General features: G+C 33.9%; 1 protein-coding gene across 6 annotated transcripts in view; it reads left to right on the forward strand.

Annotated features, from left to right (window-relative positions):
• Window positions 1-23,524, forward strand: part of UBR3 (ubiquitin protein ligase E3 component n-recognin 3) — a 246,998-nt gene that overhangs the window by 52,216 nt on the left and 171,258 nt on the right. For 4 of the 6 annotated variants that reach the window (XM_028166733.2, XM_007183256.2, XM_007183257.2 and 1 more), the window contains exons 2-5: window positions 360-499; window positions 3,180-3,338; window positions 7,783-7,926; window positions 8,490-8,539. In XM_028166733.2, coding sequence (XP_028022534.2) covers window positions 360-499; window positions 3,180-3,338; window positions 7,783-7,926; window positions 8,490-8,539 — 493 coding nt within the window. The remainder of the gene's footprint in view (window positions 1-359; window positions 500-3,179; window positions 3,339-7,782; window positions 7,927-8,489; window positions 8,540-23,524) is intronic. The other 2 variants (XM_057551190.1, XM_057551193.1) reach the window with 1 other exon arrangement.

Below are 23,524 nucleotides of genomic sequence, written 5' to 3' on the forward strand. Positions count from 1 at the left end.
TTGGGAATGATCAATTTGTACTTAATGGTTTATAAAGGGTAAAAGTAATAAAGTAATATTTGCAAGTAATAAATTGCAGTTAAAAAATATAAACTCTTTAATGAGATTTTGGTTTTGTAATCTAATTGGAATCTAACTAGAATGGTCTTTTATTAGGAAGAAATCTTCCTAAGTGCCAATTTTTATTTAAAGACCAATTAAAACTATATTCTTTTAACTTGGTGCCTTAAAAATCATAAAATAGTAATACATTGGCTTTGATATTGGCCCACATTCTGTTTATGGATATTGTAAATAGAAGTAATAGATTCTTAGCAGATTCGACATCGCCATTAATTCTTTTCTTTTTCATATTACAGGTTTTGCAAAAGGCATCAAATTAAATCAAGTTCAAATATTCCCTGTGTCCCCAAAGACTTACTGATGATGTCTGAATTTGTTCTTCCAAGATTTATTTTTTGTCTTATTCAGTACTTAAGAGAAGGCTATAATGAACCAGGTATGTTTAATCCACTTTTCGTTAGTACGCTTTTTAAGTTCTCAGCAAAGTTTAGCACTAATAATGAGGTGAATTTTTTCAGATACCATTTTTTTGCTTAACACTTTTTATGTAATGACTATGAAATACAGAGACTAAATAAAAACACACTAAATATCAATTATATAACCTCATTGATACTTCTAGTAGGCACAGTTTGGCAATCTCTGCCGCTGGGATCTTAAATGTTTCTGATCAACCTTATTTGGCCTTTTGCAGATGAGGAAATAATTATTTTATGGGATTAAAGTGACTTTATTTGTGATTATGTTATAATAGAGCATAATTAAGAAGTCCTGGGAATGTTTGACTTTAACTTAGATTTTTAGAAGATAAAAATTTCACCAATATCTTTCTCTCCCCTCCCCCGCCTCTTTTTTGTAGAGGTCTATGCATTTTTATTCCCCTCCATATATAATAACTTATGAGAGGGTCAAATTGCTCACTCCCATATTACCGGTAGAATGCATGGGTGTAAGCATCCTAATAGTATTGAAAAGAGAAAAAAACCATGCAAATTACAGATATTCTTCTTACCTTTTAAGATTTAGTCACAATCTTGATTAATATGCGTTAGTTAAATATTTGTATTTAGATAACATTTATTAAAGTTCTCAGTCTGACATTGTGAATTACAGATATCAATTAGTGGTATGAAACGAATTTATTAACTTTTTATGATGTCTTTTACCTTTTTAGTGATATTTGCATTTTTATCATTTAAGGGACTGCATTTGCATTACTTTTAGAGCTTTTAAATTATTTAATTCTATAAATCTTAAATCCAATTTGAAACTATGGCACACATGTTTATCTTCTATTTTCCGTCCTAAAAGTGTGAAGAAATATAGTATCTTCATCATTTCTAGAACTATCATGTTATTTGCATTGTGAGCAAATACTTATAGTTCTTCACTTTTACATTTTAAGCAAAATATACAATCTTTTGTCAAGTACTTCTGTTCCTCTCAGAGTATGTCTTAAAGTATAGAAAGAAATACTATTTTGATTTAGTCCCAAACTGCTCTCTCTTTGGAATGAAGGAAGTGGAGACCAGCTGGATTATTGAAATTGCCTTCCATTTTATTTCTCATATGCTAGTTAACAGATTTTTTGGATGTTTACATTTTGTACTACAAGTGTTCTATTTTAGAAAAGTAGTAGGTAGAAATCATTTATTGTGAGAACCATAAAGCTTACCATTAGTTTAATCAAAGAGTAATTCATATGAGTGTATTATATTTATTTTTTCCTTGGTGACATTTAGCAGTTGTAAGTGGTAGATGACATACGTACATAGCTTTGATAATTATGTTACCATTATCTGAAAACATAAAGGAATGAATGGAAGTACTTTTTTTGTCTTAAGATGAGTTTCCTGAACTTAGGTTCATGAAGTCTTCCTCTCTATATTACCACTTGTGCTCAGCATTAATTTCTTCTGTCTATGCAAAATCTCTGCATTACTTTCTGCAGAGATCACTGTTTAAAATTAAAGAAAGGACTTGAAATCATCTAATCTGAGATATGGAAGCTCAGATAATCTTGTGGTTTGACAGTTGCCTTGAATTCCATTTCCCATTTCACCCTACCATCCTTAGACCAGTGTTAGAGCCCTTGGAAATCAAGAACAAATGCTAATTAAATATCTACTATGTTACTACATAAGTCATTGGGGAGAATATAAAGAAGAATAATATATGGTATTGGTTTTCCACTGAGAAAGTAAGGTTTTTTGGCTTGGGTCCCATGACTCAGTTATCTAGAATTTCATTCACAGGTTATCTTTGAACTAGGTTGTGAGTTCCTTGGGGGTAGGAACTGTCTTATTTAGTTCTGCTTCTCAGTGCCTGTTGTGTAGTAGATACTGAATAAATATTGAATGAACTTGATGACCCCTTTCCTGGGCACACAGGCCCCCTGTTAGCTCCGTTATATGTATTCTTCTTTTAACCAGTTATGGCTAAACTCTAAATCTCTCTATTCACTTCTTCCTTTTAGACCTCAGTTTCTCTAAAACATCTTTTTTTCTTTTCCTCTTAAATATTCTTTTTTAGTTGCTGTCCAGGTTTCTTCTCTCCCCCTCTAGCAGCATATCTCGCCTTGTATTTTAAAATTGTTTTAGTAAAAACATCCATATTTTTCATTTTAGTTGCTTTGACCTCTAGCTAATATGAATCTGTATTTTTGGAATATGATAGTGGATGGGTTATTTGCTACACAGGTTTAATTTTGTCCTAATATTCTTATGCTATCTCAATATATTTCATTTCTCCTGTTTTATTTTAGAGAGTGATCTTAACTTTTTTCTTAAACACTGTTTATCTAATTTTGAGATGATCTTATGATCACATATATATATCTGGAAGTTTAGGACCCTAAATTGAATGCTTCTTACACAAATTAAGTGCTTAATACCTTATGAAGTCATCTCTTTCCCCATCAATCTTTTCTCAGAGGACTGACTTCCTAAACAAGTCTATCCTAGGCTGGGTGCTTGGTGGGTGCCTGCTTTCTAAAGAGAATTCTTATATTAACTTTTTGATTATAAAATACTGTCATCTAAGTCATCATAATTTTAAAGAATAAAAATATTGTTCTTAGCAAATATTTTAAAGAACGTTGATTATATTTTTTTTAGCAGCTGATGTACCATCAGAAAAAGACCTTAACAAAGTCCTTCAGCTTTTGGAACCTCAAATTTCCTTTTTAGAAGATCTAACTAAAATGGGAGGAGCAATGCGGTCTGTTCTTACTCAGGTTTTGACAAACCAACAAAGCTACAAAGATCTGACTTCTGGTGAGTAAAATTTAGAAGAGAAGAAAGTTAAAATTTACTTATATTACTAAAATAATTAAAAAGTTGTGTATTTTAGAACTTAAAAGTAAAATGTAGATTTTTTTAAATAGAATGCTAAAGCTGGAAGTTATTAAGAATACTTCTTAGTTTATGGATGAAGAAATTGAACCCCAGAAAAATTAAATGACCAGTTCAAGACCTCACAACTCACTGATTTTAGAGTTGGGACTAGAACCCAGGTTTCCTAAATTTGGTCTGACATATTCGTAATTATGTTCCACTTCCCCTTCTCCAGACAATAACAGCAGCCGCTTTTGTGTCTTCATTTTTGTTACTCTAAACGTTTGTGTTGTGTGGCCTAGGATTTTATAGTGACGTAGAGTTTAAGTTATAAAACTTGGAATTATTAAGTATATTTGTACTGTTATATAAAATAATTTAGTTTTTAAACCTTTAGTTTAAGTTCAAATTTATAGTATGGTAAATATATCAATTATTTAAAAATCTTATAAATAGTTTAGATAGTGTTCTTTATGCTGGCTCATGAACAGCATGTTTTGAAAATTGAAGTGTATCTTCTTTCTTTAGAGTGGTGAAGTTTTTATGTGTACTGTTAACCATGTATTATTTAGAGATAGTCTTATCTGATGTATTTATTTCTTTAGTGAGTGCTCATTAAGCACCCACTGTGTGCTTGGCTTTGGGCTAGGTATTAGAGCTTGGAGTAGGGAAGGTACGTAGTAAGCCAGGTACTCCTATCTCTGCCCTTATAAAGCTTATGGTCTAATGAGTGAGATGACATTAACAAAGTCTCCAAACCAAAAAATTGTGTAAGTATAAACTGTAGTAAATAACTGTGAAGGGATAGGACAAGTGTTTATAAAAGGGAGACCTGATTTCATTGATGGAGGAGGTGGGAAAGCTTCACTGAGGAAGTGACATTTGAAGTAAAACACTGAGAGAAAGTCATTTAGCTAGAGGATGTGGCGAGTTGGGTGGTAACGGGGTGGAGTTAGATTCCGGGTAGATAACATTTTCTCCTTCTGACTACTGGACTAGCCCTTATGTCATAAATAACATAAAACTGGAAAAAATGTGAGGCAGTTGTCTTCAGACATTAGACAGCAGGCAATACAAGACTGTAAATCTTTGAGAGAAAGGAAAAGTATGAGATGAGCCTCACAATTCTCTGAATCTCTGTCTGGGGATAACTTCCTGAGTGTAGTATAGAGGGCTGGTATTGAAGCAGAGCGTGGTGGTCCAGCCGAGTTAAGGAGGCAGAGGTCACAGTTTAGGGCAGCTGAAACAGTTGGAAACTGGAATCTTTGAGGCAGAATAGCAAGAGTTTGTGGGGTACATGTATGAGGGACCCCTAAAAGTGCTTGGCTGAGAACTGAGATACACATGTACAGGATGAGACTACCTAAGGCTTATTAGAGAGTGCTGTGGGGTTACTGCTATGGGGTTAAAAGCAGCTTTTAAAGATAAAGGTTAGGCAGTGTTGGGAGACATTGGAGTATCACCTCAACCAGACTAGAGAGACCTTACCAGTACCCTAGGCATCAAGTTGACACACCAGAAGACCACACCTGAGAGTAAGTTCTACTCTAGGTCAGCCTTAATGAAGCCTAGAACCCTGACAGAGTTTGGAGATTACTGCTGTTAATTTACAGGGCTTTTTTAAGAATCTCAGGCTTTCTATAAATCTGCCCCTTACAAAGTATAAAACCAAGTCTTTATGAGTTCTAGGTGATCAGGCTGTTTATTGAATGTCTTGTAGAATTAAAATTAATACTCTTCAAAGGAAGGTAACAGAATCCAGAATCTTTGATAACATGTCATTAGAATGTCCAAGAAAAAGGACAGTAATAGAAATTGACCTTGAAATGGCCTAGATGTTAGATTTAGCAGTTAAAGACTTTAAAGCAACTATTATAAATATGTTGAAGAAATTAAAGGAAAATATGTTCAAATAAGTAAAGGAAAATATGTTAATGAGTGAAGAGATCAGGAATCTTAGTGAAGAAATGTAAACAAAAAATAATTCTAGAACTGACAATTACTGTAGAATGCAATTGACAAGTTCACTGGATGGACTTAGCAGCAGTTTGGAGAGGATAGAAGAAAGACTTAGTGAATTTGAAGACAGATTAATACATTATTCAATCTAGAGAACAGAGAGAAGACACAACAGAGCCTCAGGGACCTGTTAGATAGAATCAGATGACCTAATGTACATGTAATTGGACTCCCAGGAGGACAGGAGAGTGGGAATGGGGCAGAAAAAAACATTTGAAAAAATCATGACTAAAATTCCCCAAATTGGATGAAAAACATTGGTTTATAGATTCAGGATGCTTATTGAACCCCAAACATGATAAATATTTATAAAGAACATAACACTTAGGCACCTCCTAGATTCCATGCAGAGGGACCAGCATGTGGAAATATTTATGGGTGAGAGTGAGCTTACTTTTTTAAAAGGTACTAAAAAAGGCTATCGTGGTTGAAATGAAATGAATGTAGGGGGATAGTGGCCCAAATAAGGCTACCACATTAGGCTAGATCTAGATTAGGTAGGCCCTTGTTAGCTATTTAAGGTTTTATATCTTATCCTGAATGTAGTGGGAAGTCATGGATATATTTTAATCTGAAGAGTGACATGATCAGATATGTGCTTTAAAAAGATGGCTTGTTATTTTGCGAAGAATAGATGGGAAGAGGCAAGAACAGAAGCTCAAGTGCAGCAACCTAGGATAAAATGATGGTCACTTGTGTTTGAGTTTTGGTGATGATGCTAGAGAGATATCAGAATTATACCTGAAAGTCTGTTATTTCTTCAACCTAGAATATGGTTCTTTATTCAGAAACTATCAACTGTTGGGAAAAAGAACAGCAAGTTGTTCTTAATCATTGTAAGAATGTATTCCTTGAGAATGATTTATGGTAATTGTCTTCTTTTCGTTCTGCAATTCTTTTAAATTCTTATTTCTTGAAATTGAAAAACAAAACAACAGAAATCTTTAGCTAACTTGTAGTGATGGAAATTACATTAGGTTTGATTCAGAAGTTTAAAATTTGTAGTCTAGGTTCATTTCTAATCACTGCTTGCTTACTCACTGGTTATTATATCTTTGTAAGCCTCAGTTTCCTCACTTATAAAAATGGTGATAATATGTTCATTTTTCTCAGGCTTGTTGTAAGGGGTTGATGAAGTGTATTTTGTTAATTAAAAGTATTACAAAAATTTCATGTATTATTATTGAGATAAATACATGGCCTTTATTATTCAGGAGACATTTAGTCATTTCTTACATAGGACCCCTAGGAGTCCTTTATTCTTTATAGACTAACTGTGGTTGTTTTTAGTTTTGGACTTGAATTGAAGGATAGATGTATTCCTATCTGTTTAATCTGTGCTGAAGGTTTTTTTGTTTTTTGTTTTTTTTTTAAACTATCCCAGACAGACATTGGGCAGAGGTTTAAAAAACAAAACTAATCTATTGCAATTACTGAGGCTAGCAAAGAGAGGAAATTGAGAAAAGCTCAACAAATACTAAAGAAACTCATTTACTATATATTTTTATAATCAGAGAGATTGAAACCTTAATTAAAGATATATAATCTGCTTAAGAGGTGGCAAATGACATGGTAACTTGGCTTTCAGACAGAGAATAATTTTTCCTTTTAAAGAACTTTCAAATGTCAGTATTTTTATTTTATTGTTATTCTATTTTCCATAATATATTAAAAAACAAAAGACAAAATTGGCATTAATATGCCCAAATGCTAAAGTGAAAGACCTAGGATTGTTTAATTCTAGAACCTAAACTTCTCAAAATTTTGGAATAAATTTGTTTTAACTGATACTTCCGTAGAAATTATACTTTTATCCTTAAATGTGATTATAAAAACATTTTATGCTTGGTAAAACAGAAATTAGTCATCTCAGTTACTGTTTGAAAATTCCACTCAGGCATTATCTTCTCTAGGAAGCCTTTCCAAAAACTGCTTTGGGTAAGTCTGGCTGTACGGTATTATGAGAGCACAGTTGTTAAACCAGATGGTGAAGTCTGCTACATAATTGTCATTTACCATATTATCTGCCTTTCTTTACAGTAATTTTAAGTTCCTTGAAGGCAGGAATCATGTCTTATTAATCTTTGCACCCCCTGTATTTTGTATGTAATCTCTGGCATATTCTAGATGCCCAGTTAGTGGATTTCATTATTTGTTATAAACATGCTGTGCATTCTGAGATTGTTAATGCCAAACATGAGCACAAAAATGTTGTCTGAAGCTATCTTATATTATTCATTCTAGGGTTTCCCTTCCATTAGAATATTCATCTATTTTATATGTGTATACATTAGTTATTGAGATGGCTGTACTTATGTTTTGAATGGAATATTTTTTCTGATTTTAAATTTATTTTAAATATTAGGTCTTGGAGAAAATGCTTATGCAAGGAAAAGTCATGAAAAATACCTTATAGCTTTGAAGAGCTCTGGACTTACATATCCTGAGGATAAACTTGTATATGGTATACAAGAACCATCTGCTGGCACTAGCACTCTGGCAGTTCAAGGTTTGTTTAAATATTTAATTTGAACAAGGATAACTTTTCTGTACTAAAACAAAAAACCCTTCAAACATTACTCATTGAAGAAATTTAAGTGCTGTGTCATTCTTTGTAAGAAAGTAGTAAAAGTAGTAAAAATTTGGAAGCAAGAAAGGATAGAGTCGGTCAAAGACGATATTTCATTTTTCTTAAGCGGAATTCGGTTAGTTTATCAGAGGTTCTGGTTCTAATTCATGAAAAATATAGCAGTTGCTATTTAAGAGTAGCCCTAAAGTTTAGTAGTTCAATATTTTAGTAAACCATGGTTTAAAAGTAAAAGAAAGCAATCCTTCTGAAACACCATGTGTGTGATTATTAAATCTGGGTTTTCACTGGAGATTTCCTATTGAAGTATAAGCCTATTAGGCTCAAATTTATTAAAGATAAATGTTGAATTCTGCCAAAATAACTGTTAGAATGAGTTGTCTTAACAAAACTTAGTTTTTTGTTATTGTTATGTCTCAAAATAATTTTAAAGTAAAGCAATATATAACAATTATGAAGGGCAACCTTTTTTCTCCTTTCCAAAGGTTTTGCAGGTGCAACAGGAACATTGGGACAACTAGATTCTTCAGATGAGGTGAGATTTAACCTTTGAAACTTTTTAAAAGTAGAATTTTAAAAGTTTTAGAACTACCATACAGATTTGTGGATATTATCTAGTTGGAATTCCTTATTTTATAGACATGGACACTGAACCCCAGAGTGGAATAACTTAGTCAAGGTCACACAGTTACTTAGTGACAGGACGAGAACTACAACTAGATTTTTACTTATTGTTTGTAAATTCATTTCTCTTTTCACAGTTTAGAAATGGGAGATAGAAAGACATAGAGATATTTCTCCTATGAAAATATCCCCAAATTTATCCAAGTTGTCATATGCACAATGAAATTGTTTTTAAAAAATTTAGCTAAGTCTAGAATAATTTACTAGAAGAATGTGAAATGTAGCTTCTTTTCTAATCTCATAATAAAGTTATATCTTATATGTCAAAGGTTATTAAAAAAAAGCAATGTACTGGGAAATAGAATGTCAATTTGAAATTTGTAATTTCAACTTTTATAGTGTTTATTAATAATAAATATTTCTAATAAATTCCTTATAACATTCCTGTATTTTGTTAGTATACAATTTATAAGCAAATATTGGTTTTTGACTTATATCTGTTTATAATCTTGGTTTCTGTAAAACCTAAATTTCATATTTTTATTGATTTATATATTTAACGATTGAAATTTTAAAAACTAAATCGTTTTTAAACATTTAAACATTTACATGTTTTTCCTTTGAAAACCCATTTTGATTTGATAATATCATATGAACTAAGCCAAATATCCTTCTTTTGAAAACATGATTTCTTTTATGGAGGTCTTATAATTGATCTAATGCCTTATAATTTAAACTTTGTAATAGTATATTTCCCCTCTAAGAAGGCTCCCACAAAATGCAACATTTTGTGGAGTCTCATTTTGGACTAACAATTTTATTTCATTTATTATTTTAAAAATTTATTTATTTATTTTTAAAGTCTTTATTGAATTTGTTACAATATTGCTTCTGTTTTATGTTTTGGTTTTTGGCCGCAAGGCGTGTAGGATCTTAGTTCCCCAACCAGGGATCGAACCCACACCCCCTGCATCAGAAGGCGAACTCTTAACCACTGGACCGCCAGGGAAGTCCCTGGACTAACAATTTTAAAGAGTTTTCAACAAATTGGATAGGCAGTTTATTTATTTATTTTTCTGAAATATTTATTTATTTATTTGGTTGCATTGGGTCTTAGTTGCGGCACGTGGGATCTTTGTTGTGGCACGTGGGATCTTTCATTGTGGCCCGGGCTTCTCTCTAGTTTTGGTGTGTGGGCTCTAGAGAGCGCGGGCTCTGTAGTTGTGGTGCGTGGGCTCAGTAGTTGTGGCATGCAGGCTTAATTGCCCCGCAGCATGTGAGATCTTAGCTCCCGGACCAGGGATCGAACCCGCATCCCCTGCATTGGAAGGAGGAGTCTTAACCACTGGGCCACCAGGGAAGTCCCTACGTAGTTTAGTATACTGCTTCCGAGTTGGACTCTGGAAATAGAGTGTCTGGGTTTGAATCTGGCTTCTGTACCAATTAGTAGTGTGACTTTGGACAGGTACCAACTTCTCCATGCCTCAATTTCCTCACCTGTAAAATGGAGGTAATAATAGTACTTAATGCCTGGGGTTATGATGATGATTGAATGAGTTAATATATGTAAGCACTTAAGAGCAGTATTGCCTGGCATATTGTAACACTATATGTATGTTTGTTAAATAAATAAGTTAAAATAAAATTATTTTAAAAAATTTGTGTAAATGGTTAGCTATAATTTTTGCTTTTTTTTTTTTAGCTTTAAAGAGTTACTTCTAAGAACACTGCTGCTGTAATGACAAATGGGGAAAACTTGCTGATATTTAAAATAGACTTTCAAAAATACATACACTATTGACTAAAACAGTAATAATTTTGTTTTGAAGCTAGGGGAAGCGAGTAATGGGGGTAAGAATGCTAATTCTTCACATGTCGAAGAAGGAAGTGATTAGATAATAGATAGACATATGATTTTAAATTGGTTATTCTGCTTTCTTTAAGGGCATTTTGTGGGGAGGTGGAATGATCTCTCAAAGGCGAGATTTCGGAATACTAGTAGTTGAATATGAATGGGTGCAGGGGGACCCTTCCTTGGCTAAAGCCAGCGAGACAGGAAGGAAACCTTGAATCTATTGTCAGTAGTAACTTTTTTTTTTTTTTTTTTTCATCCTGATCAATCTGGCTAGCAGTTTATCAATTTTATTAATTTTCTCAAAGAATTGGCTTTTGGTTTTATTGACTTTTTATATCGCTTTTTTGTCTTTGATTTAATTAATTTAATCTTTGTTCTTCATTATTTCCTTTCTGCAACTGACTTTGAGTTTTTCTCCTCATTTTCCAGTTTCTTTTTTTTTTTTTTTTTTCTAGAAATAGAAATATCCATCTACTGTAATACGAGTCCAACCTTTTCGGACTGTGTCCCTGGACACCTCCAGTTGTACAAGTAATACTGTAAATTGCCATCGCCTATGCCAAACTTGAGTTTTTCTAAGAATGTCTTATTTTCCATCAAATCTAGCGCATTGAATACATCAAATCCTTTCAGCTTGGCGATGATAAGCGCGTCGTTCATGAGGTCCAGCAGTGGCGTCTCTGTGTGGATATTGTAGCACTTTTATGAGTTCATCAGTTTTTCATTAGAGTTCTGAAAATGCTTATTCATTCAGTTCAGCAGTACAGTCAGTTACCAGAAACCTGTACTTGTCAGAGTCTTTTCCATGAATTTCTTGAAGATGAAACCCTTTTATAGGAACATATTTGCAAAATCATCAGAGTACACCCAGAACTGTCTGTAAATGACAAAAGACTTAAAAATGACCATCGTTAAAGATTTGATGAAAGTTCATAATAATGCAGTTGACAAGAAAATTAGTTATTCCTGAGATATACATTTTAAAGTAATAACTAGGATTATTACTTATAACATTATACCAGAACATATAAGATTTTTAGAAGTTTCCTGTTATGTCTGAAACATTTATATTAACATATTTCCATACATATTTCCATACAAATACAAATATAAGATTTTTAGAAATTTCATGTAATGTCTGAAACATTTATATTAACATATTTCCATACATATTTCCATACAAATACAAATATAAGATTTTTAGAAACTTCATGTAATGTCTGAAACATTTATATTAACATATTTCCATACAAATAACCCAATGAAAGTTTAGTATTAGTTGTTTTGTTTGTTTTTTTATACTGCAGGTTCTTATTAGGCATCAGTTTTATACACATCAGTGTATACATGTCAATCCCAATCGCCCAATGCAGCACACCACCATCCCCACCTCACCGCCGTTTTCCCCCCTTGGTGTCCATATGTCCATTCTCTACATCTGCGTCTCAACTTCTGCCCTGCAAACTGGCTCATCTGTACCATTTTTCTAGGTTCCACATACATGCATTAATATACGATATTTGTTTTTCTCTTTCTGACTTACTTCACTCTGTATGACAGTCTCTAGATCCATCCACGTCTCAACAAATGACTCAATTTCGTTCCTTTTTATGGCTGAGTAATATTCCATTGTATATATGTACCACAACTTCTTTATCCATTCGTCTGTTGATGGGCATTTAGGTTGCTTCCATGACCTGGCTATTGTAAATAGTGCTGCAATGAACATTCGGGTGCATGTGTCTTTTTGAATTACAGTTTTCTCTGGGTATATGCCCAGTAGTGGGATTGCTGGGTCATATGGTAATTCTATTTTTAGTTTTTTAAGGAACCTCCATATTGTTCTCCATAGTGGCTGTATCAATTTACATTCCCACCAACAGTGCAAGAGGGTTCCCTTTTCTCCACACCCTCTCCAGCATTTGTTGTTTGTAGATTTTCTGATGATGCCCATTCTAACAGGAGTGAGGTGATACCTCATTGTAGTTTTGATTTGCATTTCTCTAATAATTAGTGATGTTGAGCATCTTTTCATGTGCTTCGTGGCCGTCTGTATGTCTTCTTTGGAGAAATGTCTATTTAGGTCTTCTGCCCATTTTTGGATTGGGGTGTTTGTTTCTTTGATATTGAGCTGAATGAGCTGTTTATATATTTTGGAGATTAATCCTTTGTCCGTTGATTCATTTGCAAATATTTTCTCCCATTCTGAGGGTTGTCTTTTCGTCTTGTTTATGGTTTCCTTTGCTGTGCAAAAGCTTTGAAGTTTCATTAGGTCCCACTTGTTTATTTTTGTTTTTATTTCCATTACTCTAGGAGGTGGATCAAAAAAGATCTTGCTGTGATTTATGTCAAAGAGTGTTCTTCCTATGTTTTCCTCTAAGAGTTTTATAGTGTCCAGTCTTATATTTAGGTCTCTAATCCATTTTGAGTTTATTTTTGTGTATGGTGTTAGGGAGTATTCTAATTTCATTCGTTTACATGTAGCTGTCCAGTTTTCCCAGCACCACTTATTGAAGAGACTGTCTTTTCTCCATTGTATATCTTTGCCTCCTTTGTCATAGATTAGTTGACCATAGGTGCGTGGGTTAATCTCTGGGCTTTCTATCTTGTTCCATTGATCTATGTTTCTGTTTTTGTGCCAGTACCATATTGTCTTGATTACTGTAGCTTTGTAGTATAGTCTGAAGTCAGGGAGTCTGATTCCTCCAGCTCCATTTTTTTGCCTCAAGACTGCTTTGGCTATTCGGGGTCTTTTGTGTCTCCATACAAATTTTAAGATGATTTGTTCTAGTTCCGTAAAAAATGCCATTGGTAATTTGATAGGGATTGCATTGAATCTGTAGATTGCTTTGGGTAGTATACTCATTTTCACAATGTTGATTCTTCCAATCCAAGAACATGGTATATCTCTCCATCTGTTGGTATCATCTTTAATTTCTTTCATCAGTGTCTTATAGTTTTGTGCATACAGGTCTTTTGTCTCCCTAGGTAGGTTTATTCCTAGGTATTTTATTCTTTTTGTTGCAATGGTAAATGGGAGTGTTTCCATAATTTCTCTTTCAGATTTTTCATCATTAGTGTATAGGAATGCAAGAGATTTCTGTGCATTAATTTTGTAACCTGCAACTTTACCATATTCATTAATCAGCTCTAGCAGTTTTCTGGTGGCAGTTTTAGGATTCTCTATGTATAGTATCATGTCATCCGCAAACAGTGACAGTTTTACTTCTTCTTTTCCAATTTGTATTCCTTTTATTTCTTTTTCTTCTCTGATTGCCGTGGCTAGGACTTCCAGAACTATGTTGAATAATAGTGGTGAGAGTGGACATCCTTGTCTCGTTCCTGATCTTAGAGGAAATGCTTTCAGTTTTTCACCATTGAGAATGATGTTTGCTGTGGGTTTGTCATATATGGCCTTTATTATGTTGAGGTAGGTTCCCTCTATGCCCACTTTCTGGAGAGTTTTTATCATAAATGGGTGTTGAATTTTGTCAAAAGCTTTTTCTGCATCTATTGAGATGATCATATGGTTTTTATTCTTCAATTTGTTAATATGGTGTATCACATTGATTGATTTGCGTATATTGAAGAATCCTTGCATCCCTGGGATAAATCCCACTTGATCGTGGTGTATGATCCTTTTAATGTGTTGTTGGATTCTGTTTGCTAGTATTTTGTTGAGGATTTTTGCATCTATATTCATCAGTGATATTGGTCTGTAATTTTCTTTTTTTGTAGTGTCTTTGTCTGGTTTTGGGATCAGGGTGATGGTGGCCTCATAGAATGAGTTTGGGAGTGTTCCTTCCTCTGCAATTTTTTGGAAGAGTTTGAGAAGAATGGGTGTTAGCTCTTCTCTAAATGTTTGATAGAATTCACCTGTGAAGCCATCTGGTCCTGGACTTTTGTTTGTTGGAAGATTTTTAATCACAGTTTCAATTTCATTACTTGTGATTGGTCTGTTCATATTTTCTGTTTCTTCCTGATTCAGTCTTGGAAGGTTATACCTTTCTAAGAATTTGTCCATTTCTTCCAGGTTGTCCATTTTATTGGCATAAAGTTGCTTGTAGTAGTCTCTTAGGATGTTTTGTATTTCTGCGGTGTCTGTTGTAACTTCTCCTTTTTCATTTCTGATTTTATTGATTTGAGTCCTCTCCCTCTTTTTCTTGATGAGTCTGGCTAATGGCTTATCAATTTTGTTTATCTTCTCAAAGAACCAACTTTTAGTTTTATTGATCTTTGCTATTGTTTTCTTTGTTTCTATTTCATTTATTTCTGCTCTGATCTTTATGATTTCTTTCCTTCTGCTAACTTTGGGTTTTGTTTGTTCTTCTTTCTCTAGTTTCTTTAGGTGTAAGGTTAGATTGTTTACTTGAGATTTTTCTTGTTTCTTTAGGTAGGCTTGTATAGCTATAAACTTCCCTCTTAGAACCGCTTTTGCTGCGTCCCATAGGTTTTGGGTCGTCGTGTTTTCATTGTCATTTGTCTCTAGGTATTTTTTTATTTCCTGTTTGATTTCTTCAGTGATCTCTTGGTTATTTAGTAACGTATTGTTTAGCCTCCATGTGTTTGTCTTTTTTACGTTTTTTTCCCTGTAATTCATTTCTAATCTCATAGCGTTGTGGTCAGAAAAGATGCTTGATATGATTTCAATTTTCTTAAATTTACTGAGGCTTGATTTGTGACCCAAGATGTGATCTATCCTGGAGAATGTTCCGTGCGCACTTGAGAAGAACGTGTAATCTGCCGTTTTTGGGTGGAATGTCCTATATATATCAATTAAATCTATCTGGTCTATTGTGTCATTTAAAGCTTCTGTTTCCTTATTTATTTTCATTTTGGATGATCTGTCCATTGGTGTAAGTGAGGTGTTAAAGTCCCCCACTATTATTGTGTTACTGTTGATTTCCTCTTTTATAGCTGTTAGCAGTTGCCTTATGTATTGAGGTGCTCCTATGTTGGGTGCATATATATTTATAATTGTTATATCTTCTTCTTGGATTGATCCCTGGATCATTATGTAGTGTCCTTCCTTGTCTCTTGTAACATTCTTTATTTTAAAGTCTATTTTATCTGATATGAGTATAGCTACTCCAGCTTTCTTTTGATTTCCATTTGCATGGAATATCTTTTTCCATCCCCTCACTTTCAGTCTGTATGTGTCCCTAGGTCTGAAGTGGGTCTCTTGTAGACAGCATATATATGGGTCTTGTTTTTGTATCCATTCAGCCAGTCTATGTCTTTTGGTTGGGGCATTTAATCCATTCACGTTTAAGGTAATTATCGATATGTATGTTCCTATGACCATTTTCTTAATTGTTTTGGGTTTGTTTTTGTAGGTCCTTTTCTTCTCTTGTGTTTCCCACTTAGAGAAGTTCCTTTAGCATTTGTTGTAGAGCTGGTTTGGTGGTGCTGAATTCTCTTAGCTTTTGCTTGTCTGTAAAGCTTTTGATTTCTCCATCAAATCTAAATGAGATCCTTGCTGGGTAGAGTAATCTTGGTTGTAGGTTCTTCCCTTTCATCACTTTAAGTATATCATGCCACTCCCTTCTGGCTTGCAGAGTTTCTGCTGAGAAATCAGCTGTTAACCTTATGGGAGTTCCCTTGTATGTTATTTGTCGTTTTTCCCTTGCTGCTTTCAGTAATTTTTCTTTGTCTTTAATTTTTGCCACTTTGATTACTATGTGTCTCGGCGTGTTTCTCCTTGGGTTTATCCTGTATGGGACTCTCTGCGCTTCCTGGACTTGGGTGGCTATTTCCTTTCCCATGTTAGGGAAGTTTTCGACTATAATCTCTTCAAATATTTTCTCTGGTCCTTTCTCTCTCTCTTCTCCTTCTGGGACCCCTATAATGCGAATGTTGTTGCGTTTAATGTTGTCCCAGAGGTCTCTTAGGCTGTCTTCATATCTTTTCATTCTTTTTTCTTTAGTCTGTTCCGCAGCAGTGAATTCCACCATTCTGTCTTCCAGGTCACTTATCCGTTCTTCTGCCTCAGTTATTCTGCTATTGATTCCTTCTAGTGTAGTTTTCATTTCAGTTATTGTATTGGTCATCTCTGTTTGTTTGTTCTTTAATTCTTCTAGGTCTTTGTTAATCATTTCTTGCATCTTCTCAATCTTTGCCTCCATTCTTATTCCGAGGTCCTGGATCATCTTCACTATCATTATTCTGAATTCTTTTTCTGGAAGGTTGCCTATCTCCACTTCATTTAGTTGTTTTTCTGGGGTTTTTTCTTGTTCCTTCATCTGGTACATAGCCCTCTGCCTTTTCATCTTCTCTGTCTTTCTGTAACTGTCAGTAGTAACTTTATTTTATTTATTTATTTATTTTTGGCCGCACTGCGTGGCATGCTGGATCTTAGTTCCCTGACCAGGGATCAGACCTGTGCCCCTTGCAGTGGAAGCATTGAGTCTTAACTTCTGGACCACCAGGGAAGTCCCATCAGTAGAAACTTTAGAAGACTATTTATTACATGATGAAATGGTTTAGTGATATTACAAAACACTTTATTAAAATAATCTAAACATCCTCATGTGATCTAGAAAAATAAAAATCTAGTTTTATGTTTGTGTTTATATGGTAGGTTAAAACCTTCATACTATTTTAGTATACCTATTTTATGCATCCAGTGGTCTGCTAATAATTCTACTTTATTTTTATGAATTGAATTTGATTTTGGAGAATGCAGAAAGCTGATCTTCAATATAGATACTTTTTCCTCTATGTAGGAAAAACGTTACAGTCATTTGTTGGCCTAAGCTCTCCAGATTAGCTTTTAAATCTCCAGTGGCTACTTTAATTGTACATAACTGCATTGCAGCAACACCATATTTTACGGTAGGGTGCTAGAAGGAGATCCCTGTGTGTAGTGGGGGGAGGGGCTGGGGGATGGCTTTTGAATTTCTTCTAGAAATAATTTCTCGAGGGATATCAGAGGATTTGAAATAGGCCTTTCTTTGCTCATTACCATTGCTTTTACTCTGTTCTTTTTAGGTCCTCTCTTCTGTTCCTTCTGTTCACTTCTCTTAGATTCTTTGTTTCAGCAACTTCTGTGTATAATATAATTTATATAATCATTTGTTTCTTAATTATGATTATGTCTCAGTGTAAATATTGTAGTAAATGCTTTTTGATGGTGACAACTTCAAAATACTTCATTTAAAAAAAAATACTTCATTTCAGTATGTTTTCTCATAAAACACTATTTTTATAATAGTAGCTGAGAACACTTACTTTTAGAGTATGTGAATTATATTTAACTTACATATTTAAAAACAGTAAGACTTTTTGATCTTTAAATCATATTTTATAATTAAACTTTTAGTCTATTTAAAATTACTTTTTATAGTTTATATATTTATCATATTTTCCAATTGGGATGAAAATGGGGTCATTTGGACATCTGAAAGCTTAAGAATTTGAAGTAGAGTTGTTTAGCTGGACGTGGATTGAAGGGATATCTATTTTGGTTTTTCTTTAAGAGAAATTTGAGTTTCAGAGTTAGGCAGATCTGAGTTTGAATATTGCCTCATAATATTGCTGTGCCTTCTGCCAGGTTTTAAACTTCTGAACATCAATTTCCTCATGAAAAAATGGTGATAATTCTAATGTTAGGATTAAATGGGATAACATATGGATTACCTATTATGAACCAGATACATATTAGGCTCCTGATAAATGTTTTCTGTCCTAGTGCTTTATATGTAGAAGGGATTCAAATACTGAAGTTTTGAGCTATCATAGGTCATATGATAGATGTTTCTGCTCATCTTTCCAGAGGAAATAGTTTATTAAAGCATGGTTTAAGAGTAATGAAGTTTATCTTTAAAAATTTAAATTAAAAATTTACCCAAATATCACACAAATACATTGTAGTTGTTTTGCCAGTATTCTGAAATATGAATAAACAACAGTTTATCCAATCATTTTTATGATTTCCAATTTTTAATTAAAGATACAATGCTTATATTTCTTTTTGTGCAGATGTGCAAATAGTTCTCTAAGATATGGAATTGCTAGATTACAGGGTAGGCATATCTTAAATTTTATTAGATTTATTTTTCTGATTATAAAAGTCACACACACATATTTAAAATGAGAAGTATGGAAAAGTACAAAGTTAAGACATTACCCAGGGCCAATCATAGAAGGGTTTTAGTGATAGGAAATTTTCTATTTTAAGATTGTGATCATAATTTTTTATACAAAAAATTCATTTATGTTTTATTGACTTATATACTACAAAGTCAAATCTTGAGTTAGAAATCGAAAAGTTGTATAATATAACAAAACAAAAATGAGAATCAGGAGGAGGCAATTTGCAGGTTTAAAAATTTAATGAATGCTAGAGCTAAAAGAGACCTTAAAGTTCATCTTGCCTAACTCTCTTATAGATGAGGAAGCTGAATTCCAAAGAATTAACTGATTCACTCAGGCAAGTGAATTTCGTCTAGTTAGTAGTGGAGTTGCAAATGGTCGCTAGGTCTCCTCCCTGCTGGTCTTGAGTTTTTTATGTGAAGTAGATAAGCCACTGTTCTTATTATTATTTCTATACAGCAAATTTGTCCTAAACTTTGTGGCTTAAAATTACCATTTTTTGTTTTGCTCACAATTCTTTGACTCAGGAATTTGGGAATGGCAGCCAGGCAGTTCTCACTTGGTTATCTCATGCGATTCCTGTTAGTTGTTGGCTGCAACTGCTGTCATCTGAAGGCTCAGCTGAGATGGAGATTTAAGACGGCTGATGGACAGAGCTGGCAGTTGATGCCGACTGTGCACAGGGAGCTCAGCCTGCATGTGGCTTTTCCAGTATGGTGGTCTCAAGTTGTTGGGACTTCTCATATAGTTACGGCTTCTCCCAGGATGAGTAGCTCAAGAGCAGAAGCTGTGGAGCCCTTTCTGAGCTAACCTTGGAAGTTACGTAGTATCACTTCCACTGCATCCTGTTCCTTGTGAGTTGCTAAGATGGGCTCAGATTCAATGGCAAAGGAGGTAAATCCTGTCTCTCGAAGGGAGGAGTGTCAATGAATTTGTAAATACATTTCAAAACTTCCACAACCAGTATGTGACATTTGCCATTCTTTTCCCTGGATTCTCTTGATATCCTAGAAATGACTCGTGATTATAGCTAAATAACATACCAATAATTGAGTATGTATTTTTCCATCTATTTCAGTGGTACTTGTCTGTTGGGAAAAACTATAACATGGTAATGAAATACCACTGTAGCTAGAAATGGCTACTGTAGGGTTTTAACTAAGATCACAAAGTTTTCCTTAAGTATAGTAGTTATTATTGTACCTCAAGAGAGTGAAAGCTTATATTTGAAGTTGTAAGAGTTTTAAAAAAGTTGATCTTTACCTTTGTAAAACAAAAGGGGATATAATAAAATTTTACAAGCATTCATTGCAGTTTAAGGAACAAAATATAGTTTTGAATTTAATTAATACTGAAATTATTGAATTTATACTGAAATTATAAATTTGCATTTAATTTATACTGAAATTATAAAATTAGTGTAACTCTTCTGCTAATCTCTTCTTGGGGTCTCCTATTCTGCTTTTATTTTTTAAAAGAGAAACATTATTTTAATAGGACCAGTGACCTACATGGAAAAAGCTTCCTTTTGTGCCTAGATATCATAAATAAGAATTAAGTTAATTGAGTTTTAGTGTGATATATTCAGAGGGAAAATGCAAGAATTTCCACCTACTCACTTAAAAACTAATGATATTTTAAAAAAACTAATGACATTAATATTTTAAATTTGTATTGTACTTCTTTTCAAAGCACTTTTTACATATATAAATGGTGAAAATGGAAGCAAATTAAATTTAATAAAGGATGGAATAGATAAAGGAGAAAGTAGATGAAAGGATAAGGTAGATGGAAAGAGTATGATAGAAGAAGAGTACCCAGATACAGATGTTCTTGAACAAAAACCTATTTTATGCCATTTAAAAATTTCGTTAAAGCTTTTAAAGCCATATTGCATTTTATTTTGCAACTAAAGGCACAAATGATTGTTTGCTTTTAGTATTTATATTTGAAATTTAATGAAGAGCTGAATATGTCTTAAGGATTGGAATTTCTACACCCTTACCTTACAGGCCCATGGGATTATTGAACAAACCCTTTTTGTGATTTCATTCTTATAATTTAACAAATTATATAAAAAGGAAGACAGGATGAGAAGAGGGCAGTGACATCTCAAAAACTACTATAGAGAGGGAATTGTAACAATTTTAAAAATGTTGTAAGTTAGAATTGGAAGAGATCCTAGGGGTAATCTAGTCCTACCACTTTGTTTTAAAAATGAAGAAACAGGTTTGAAACTCTAACAGCAGCAAGATTTTCCCTATTTGTAAAGTTTTACTTGAATGGGTATACTATTACTGTCTACTTAATTTTATTCACACAAGTTGTGTCAGGTATTTGTCCCTGCTGTCCCTAGAGTAAGAGAACATTATGTACTCAGCAGGGCTATTTATACACATGACATTCTTCATACTACTATTTCTTTTTTTAAATTTTTTTTTTATAGCTACTTTATTTATTTATTTATTTATTTTTGGCTGTGTTGGGTCTTCGGTTCGTGCGAGGGCTTTCTCCAGTTGCGGCAAGTGGGGGCCACTCTTCATCGTGGTGCGGGGACCACTCTTCATCGCGGTGCGCGGGCCTCTCACCATCGCAGCCCCTCCCGCTGCGGGGCACAGGCTCCAGACGCGCAGGCTCAGCAGCCGTGGCCCACGGGCCCAGCCGCTCTGCGGCATGTGGGATCTTCCCAGACCAGGGCTCGAACCCGTGTCCCCTGCATTAGCAGGCAGATTCTCAACCACTGTGCCACCAGGGAAGCCCCATACTACTATTTCTTACTCTTCTTTTGTGTAGCTAATATGTAATAAGAGTAGAAAATGTTCTTTGTGTTGTATGGAACCAAAAAGAAAAGAAAATAGCACATTTTAACTTCATTAAGTATTTTAAAATGTAAATTTGTGTTTATTCATTTTTTGTTTAGATTTATTTATAACCATCACATAATTCAGTTCAGAAGAAAATTACCTCTAGAATTATATGTACGTGGGTGTAATAGAGTTTCTTAGAGAAAATAGGACCTCTTAGATCAAGATAGCTTTTCAAGGAAAGATTATATTCACTGTGGCCATTACCATAGCAATGTCCATTTTTCTGTGTGCAATGACCAGATCATTAATCTCTGTGTGAAATCATTTAAAACACTTTACCCCCTGTGTAACTATAAAAATATGAATGTTCGTTGTGGAAAAATTGAAAAAAACAGAATAAAAAAAGAAAACATTTACCTTCAGCTGTGCTATCCAGAGATAACCATTGTTTATTAATTTTGCTTGTTTACCTCTAGTCTTCTGTTTTGCATACTCTTACATAACTGAGAAATAAGCACTTAACAAAATAAAATAAGTTACTATGTAGATGTGCTGTCGATATTCTTGCCTTTATTCGAGATAGAATGCAATGAAAAGTTAAAACTAATTTGGTCAAAACTTGCAGCAAAAGCAGGATTATTGAAATTGAAAGCCAGAGTAGCTTTTCATAAATGAATAGGTAAAAGAAAAATACTGTTTTATTTTGAGGTATAAGATTTGATTTTAATTAGTTAGTTATCATAAATTACATTAAAGGTAAAGGGTGGGGTGGGGAATCACAGAAACTTTTGGTGAGAAGGCCTTAGAAATATCTAATATATTTCTTTTCCAGTTTAGGAATTGATTTTACAACATTCCTGACAATTGGTAACCCTCTCCATAAACACTTCCAGTGGTTGGGAGCTTACCCAGTTTATGAAGCAACTTGTTCCTTTGTTTGATAGCTCTAATTATTAGGAATCTCTTCTCAATACTGTGTTAAATATTACAATTTTCACACATTTCTTCTTGTTTTCCCCTGTAGAAATATTTTAATTTTTACTCCCATAAGACACCCCTTTAAGACACCCCTGCTGTTCATAGCTCTTTCACCTGTTTATTCCCTTTTAAAATCTATGATCTGATTTGGTATAGAGTCATAAGGACATCTTGTCATGAAGCATGTTGTGGCTTCCTTAAGGCCCAAGGTTTTTTGTTAGCCTTTTAGCAGCTATGCTAGACTGTCGTGGGAGCCCCAGTGGTCAAATGAAATGCCCAGGTCCCCCACCCCACCCACCCCTTCACCTCTCAGACAAGTTTGAGAGCTCCCTCTCTGCTTTGTATTTGTAGAATTGATTTAAAGCAAACAGTCTCATATTACAGCGGCTTACATAAATGTTGTTTTCATTTCATTCTAGTCTCTCAAGATCTCCTTTGGATTTTATTTTTATAACCTTATATGTTAAATGTTCCTTTTAGCTTTGTGTATTCTGTATTAACATTCTCTGAGTATTGTTTTAACCAGCTGTGAATTTACTTGACTTCGTTTTATGGAGCTCACATTTTTTTTCATCTGTCCAGTAAATTCATCAAAGAAAGAAAGAAAGGTTAATTTGGGTTGAAAAACCATTTGTAAATTTTGCAGGGTAGGAGTTTGAATCTGATTTTTTTTTGGGGGGGGGGTCTTCTTCTCTCGTTTTGGACTTGTATATGTATTTTATGCCTGAAACACACATAGCAATATTGTCTACTTCTGTGCCCAGGAACTAGTTAAGGTTTGGAAAGTGTTTCTGAGGGCTGTACAAATGCTGTCTGGGTTGAGGTTATTTATTTCCTCTTTTGTCCGCTGGACCATCATTTTCTCCCAGGGTTCTGTACTGTTTTCTCATGGATAAATGGGAAAGAACTATAACTCCTTATCATGAATTTGGGGTGGGTGGGGTCTTGTCATGATAATGGAATTGTTTTCATCTTCCTTAATGCCTGAATATCCCACCACTGGAAGTTATTCCTGTTTGTTAAAAGTTTTGTTCTTTCTCAAAATAAAAAAAATGGGACTTGTAATAGGTAACACAGTAATCCATTATCTTGAGCAGATTGTTGTAGTTAGGATTGGCAATCAGAATTAGTATTAAAAACATATTTATTAGCTTAAAGCTAT

The sequence above is a fragment of the Balaenoptera acutorostrata genome, chromosome 8 (assembly GCF_949987535.1).
Source record: "Balaenoptera acutorostrata chromosome 8, mBalAcu1.1, whole genome shotgun sequence".
Lineage (NCBI taxonomy): Eukaryota > Metazoa > Chordata > Mammalia > Artiodactyla > Balaenopteridae > Balaenoptera > Balaenoptera acutorostrata.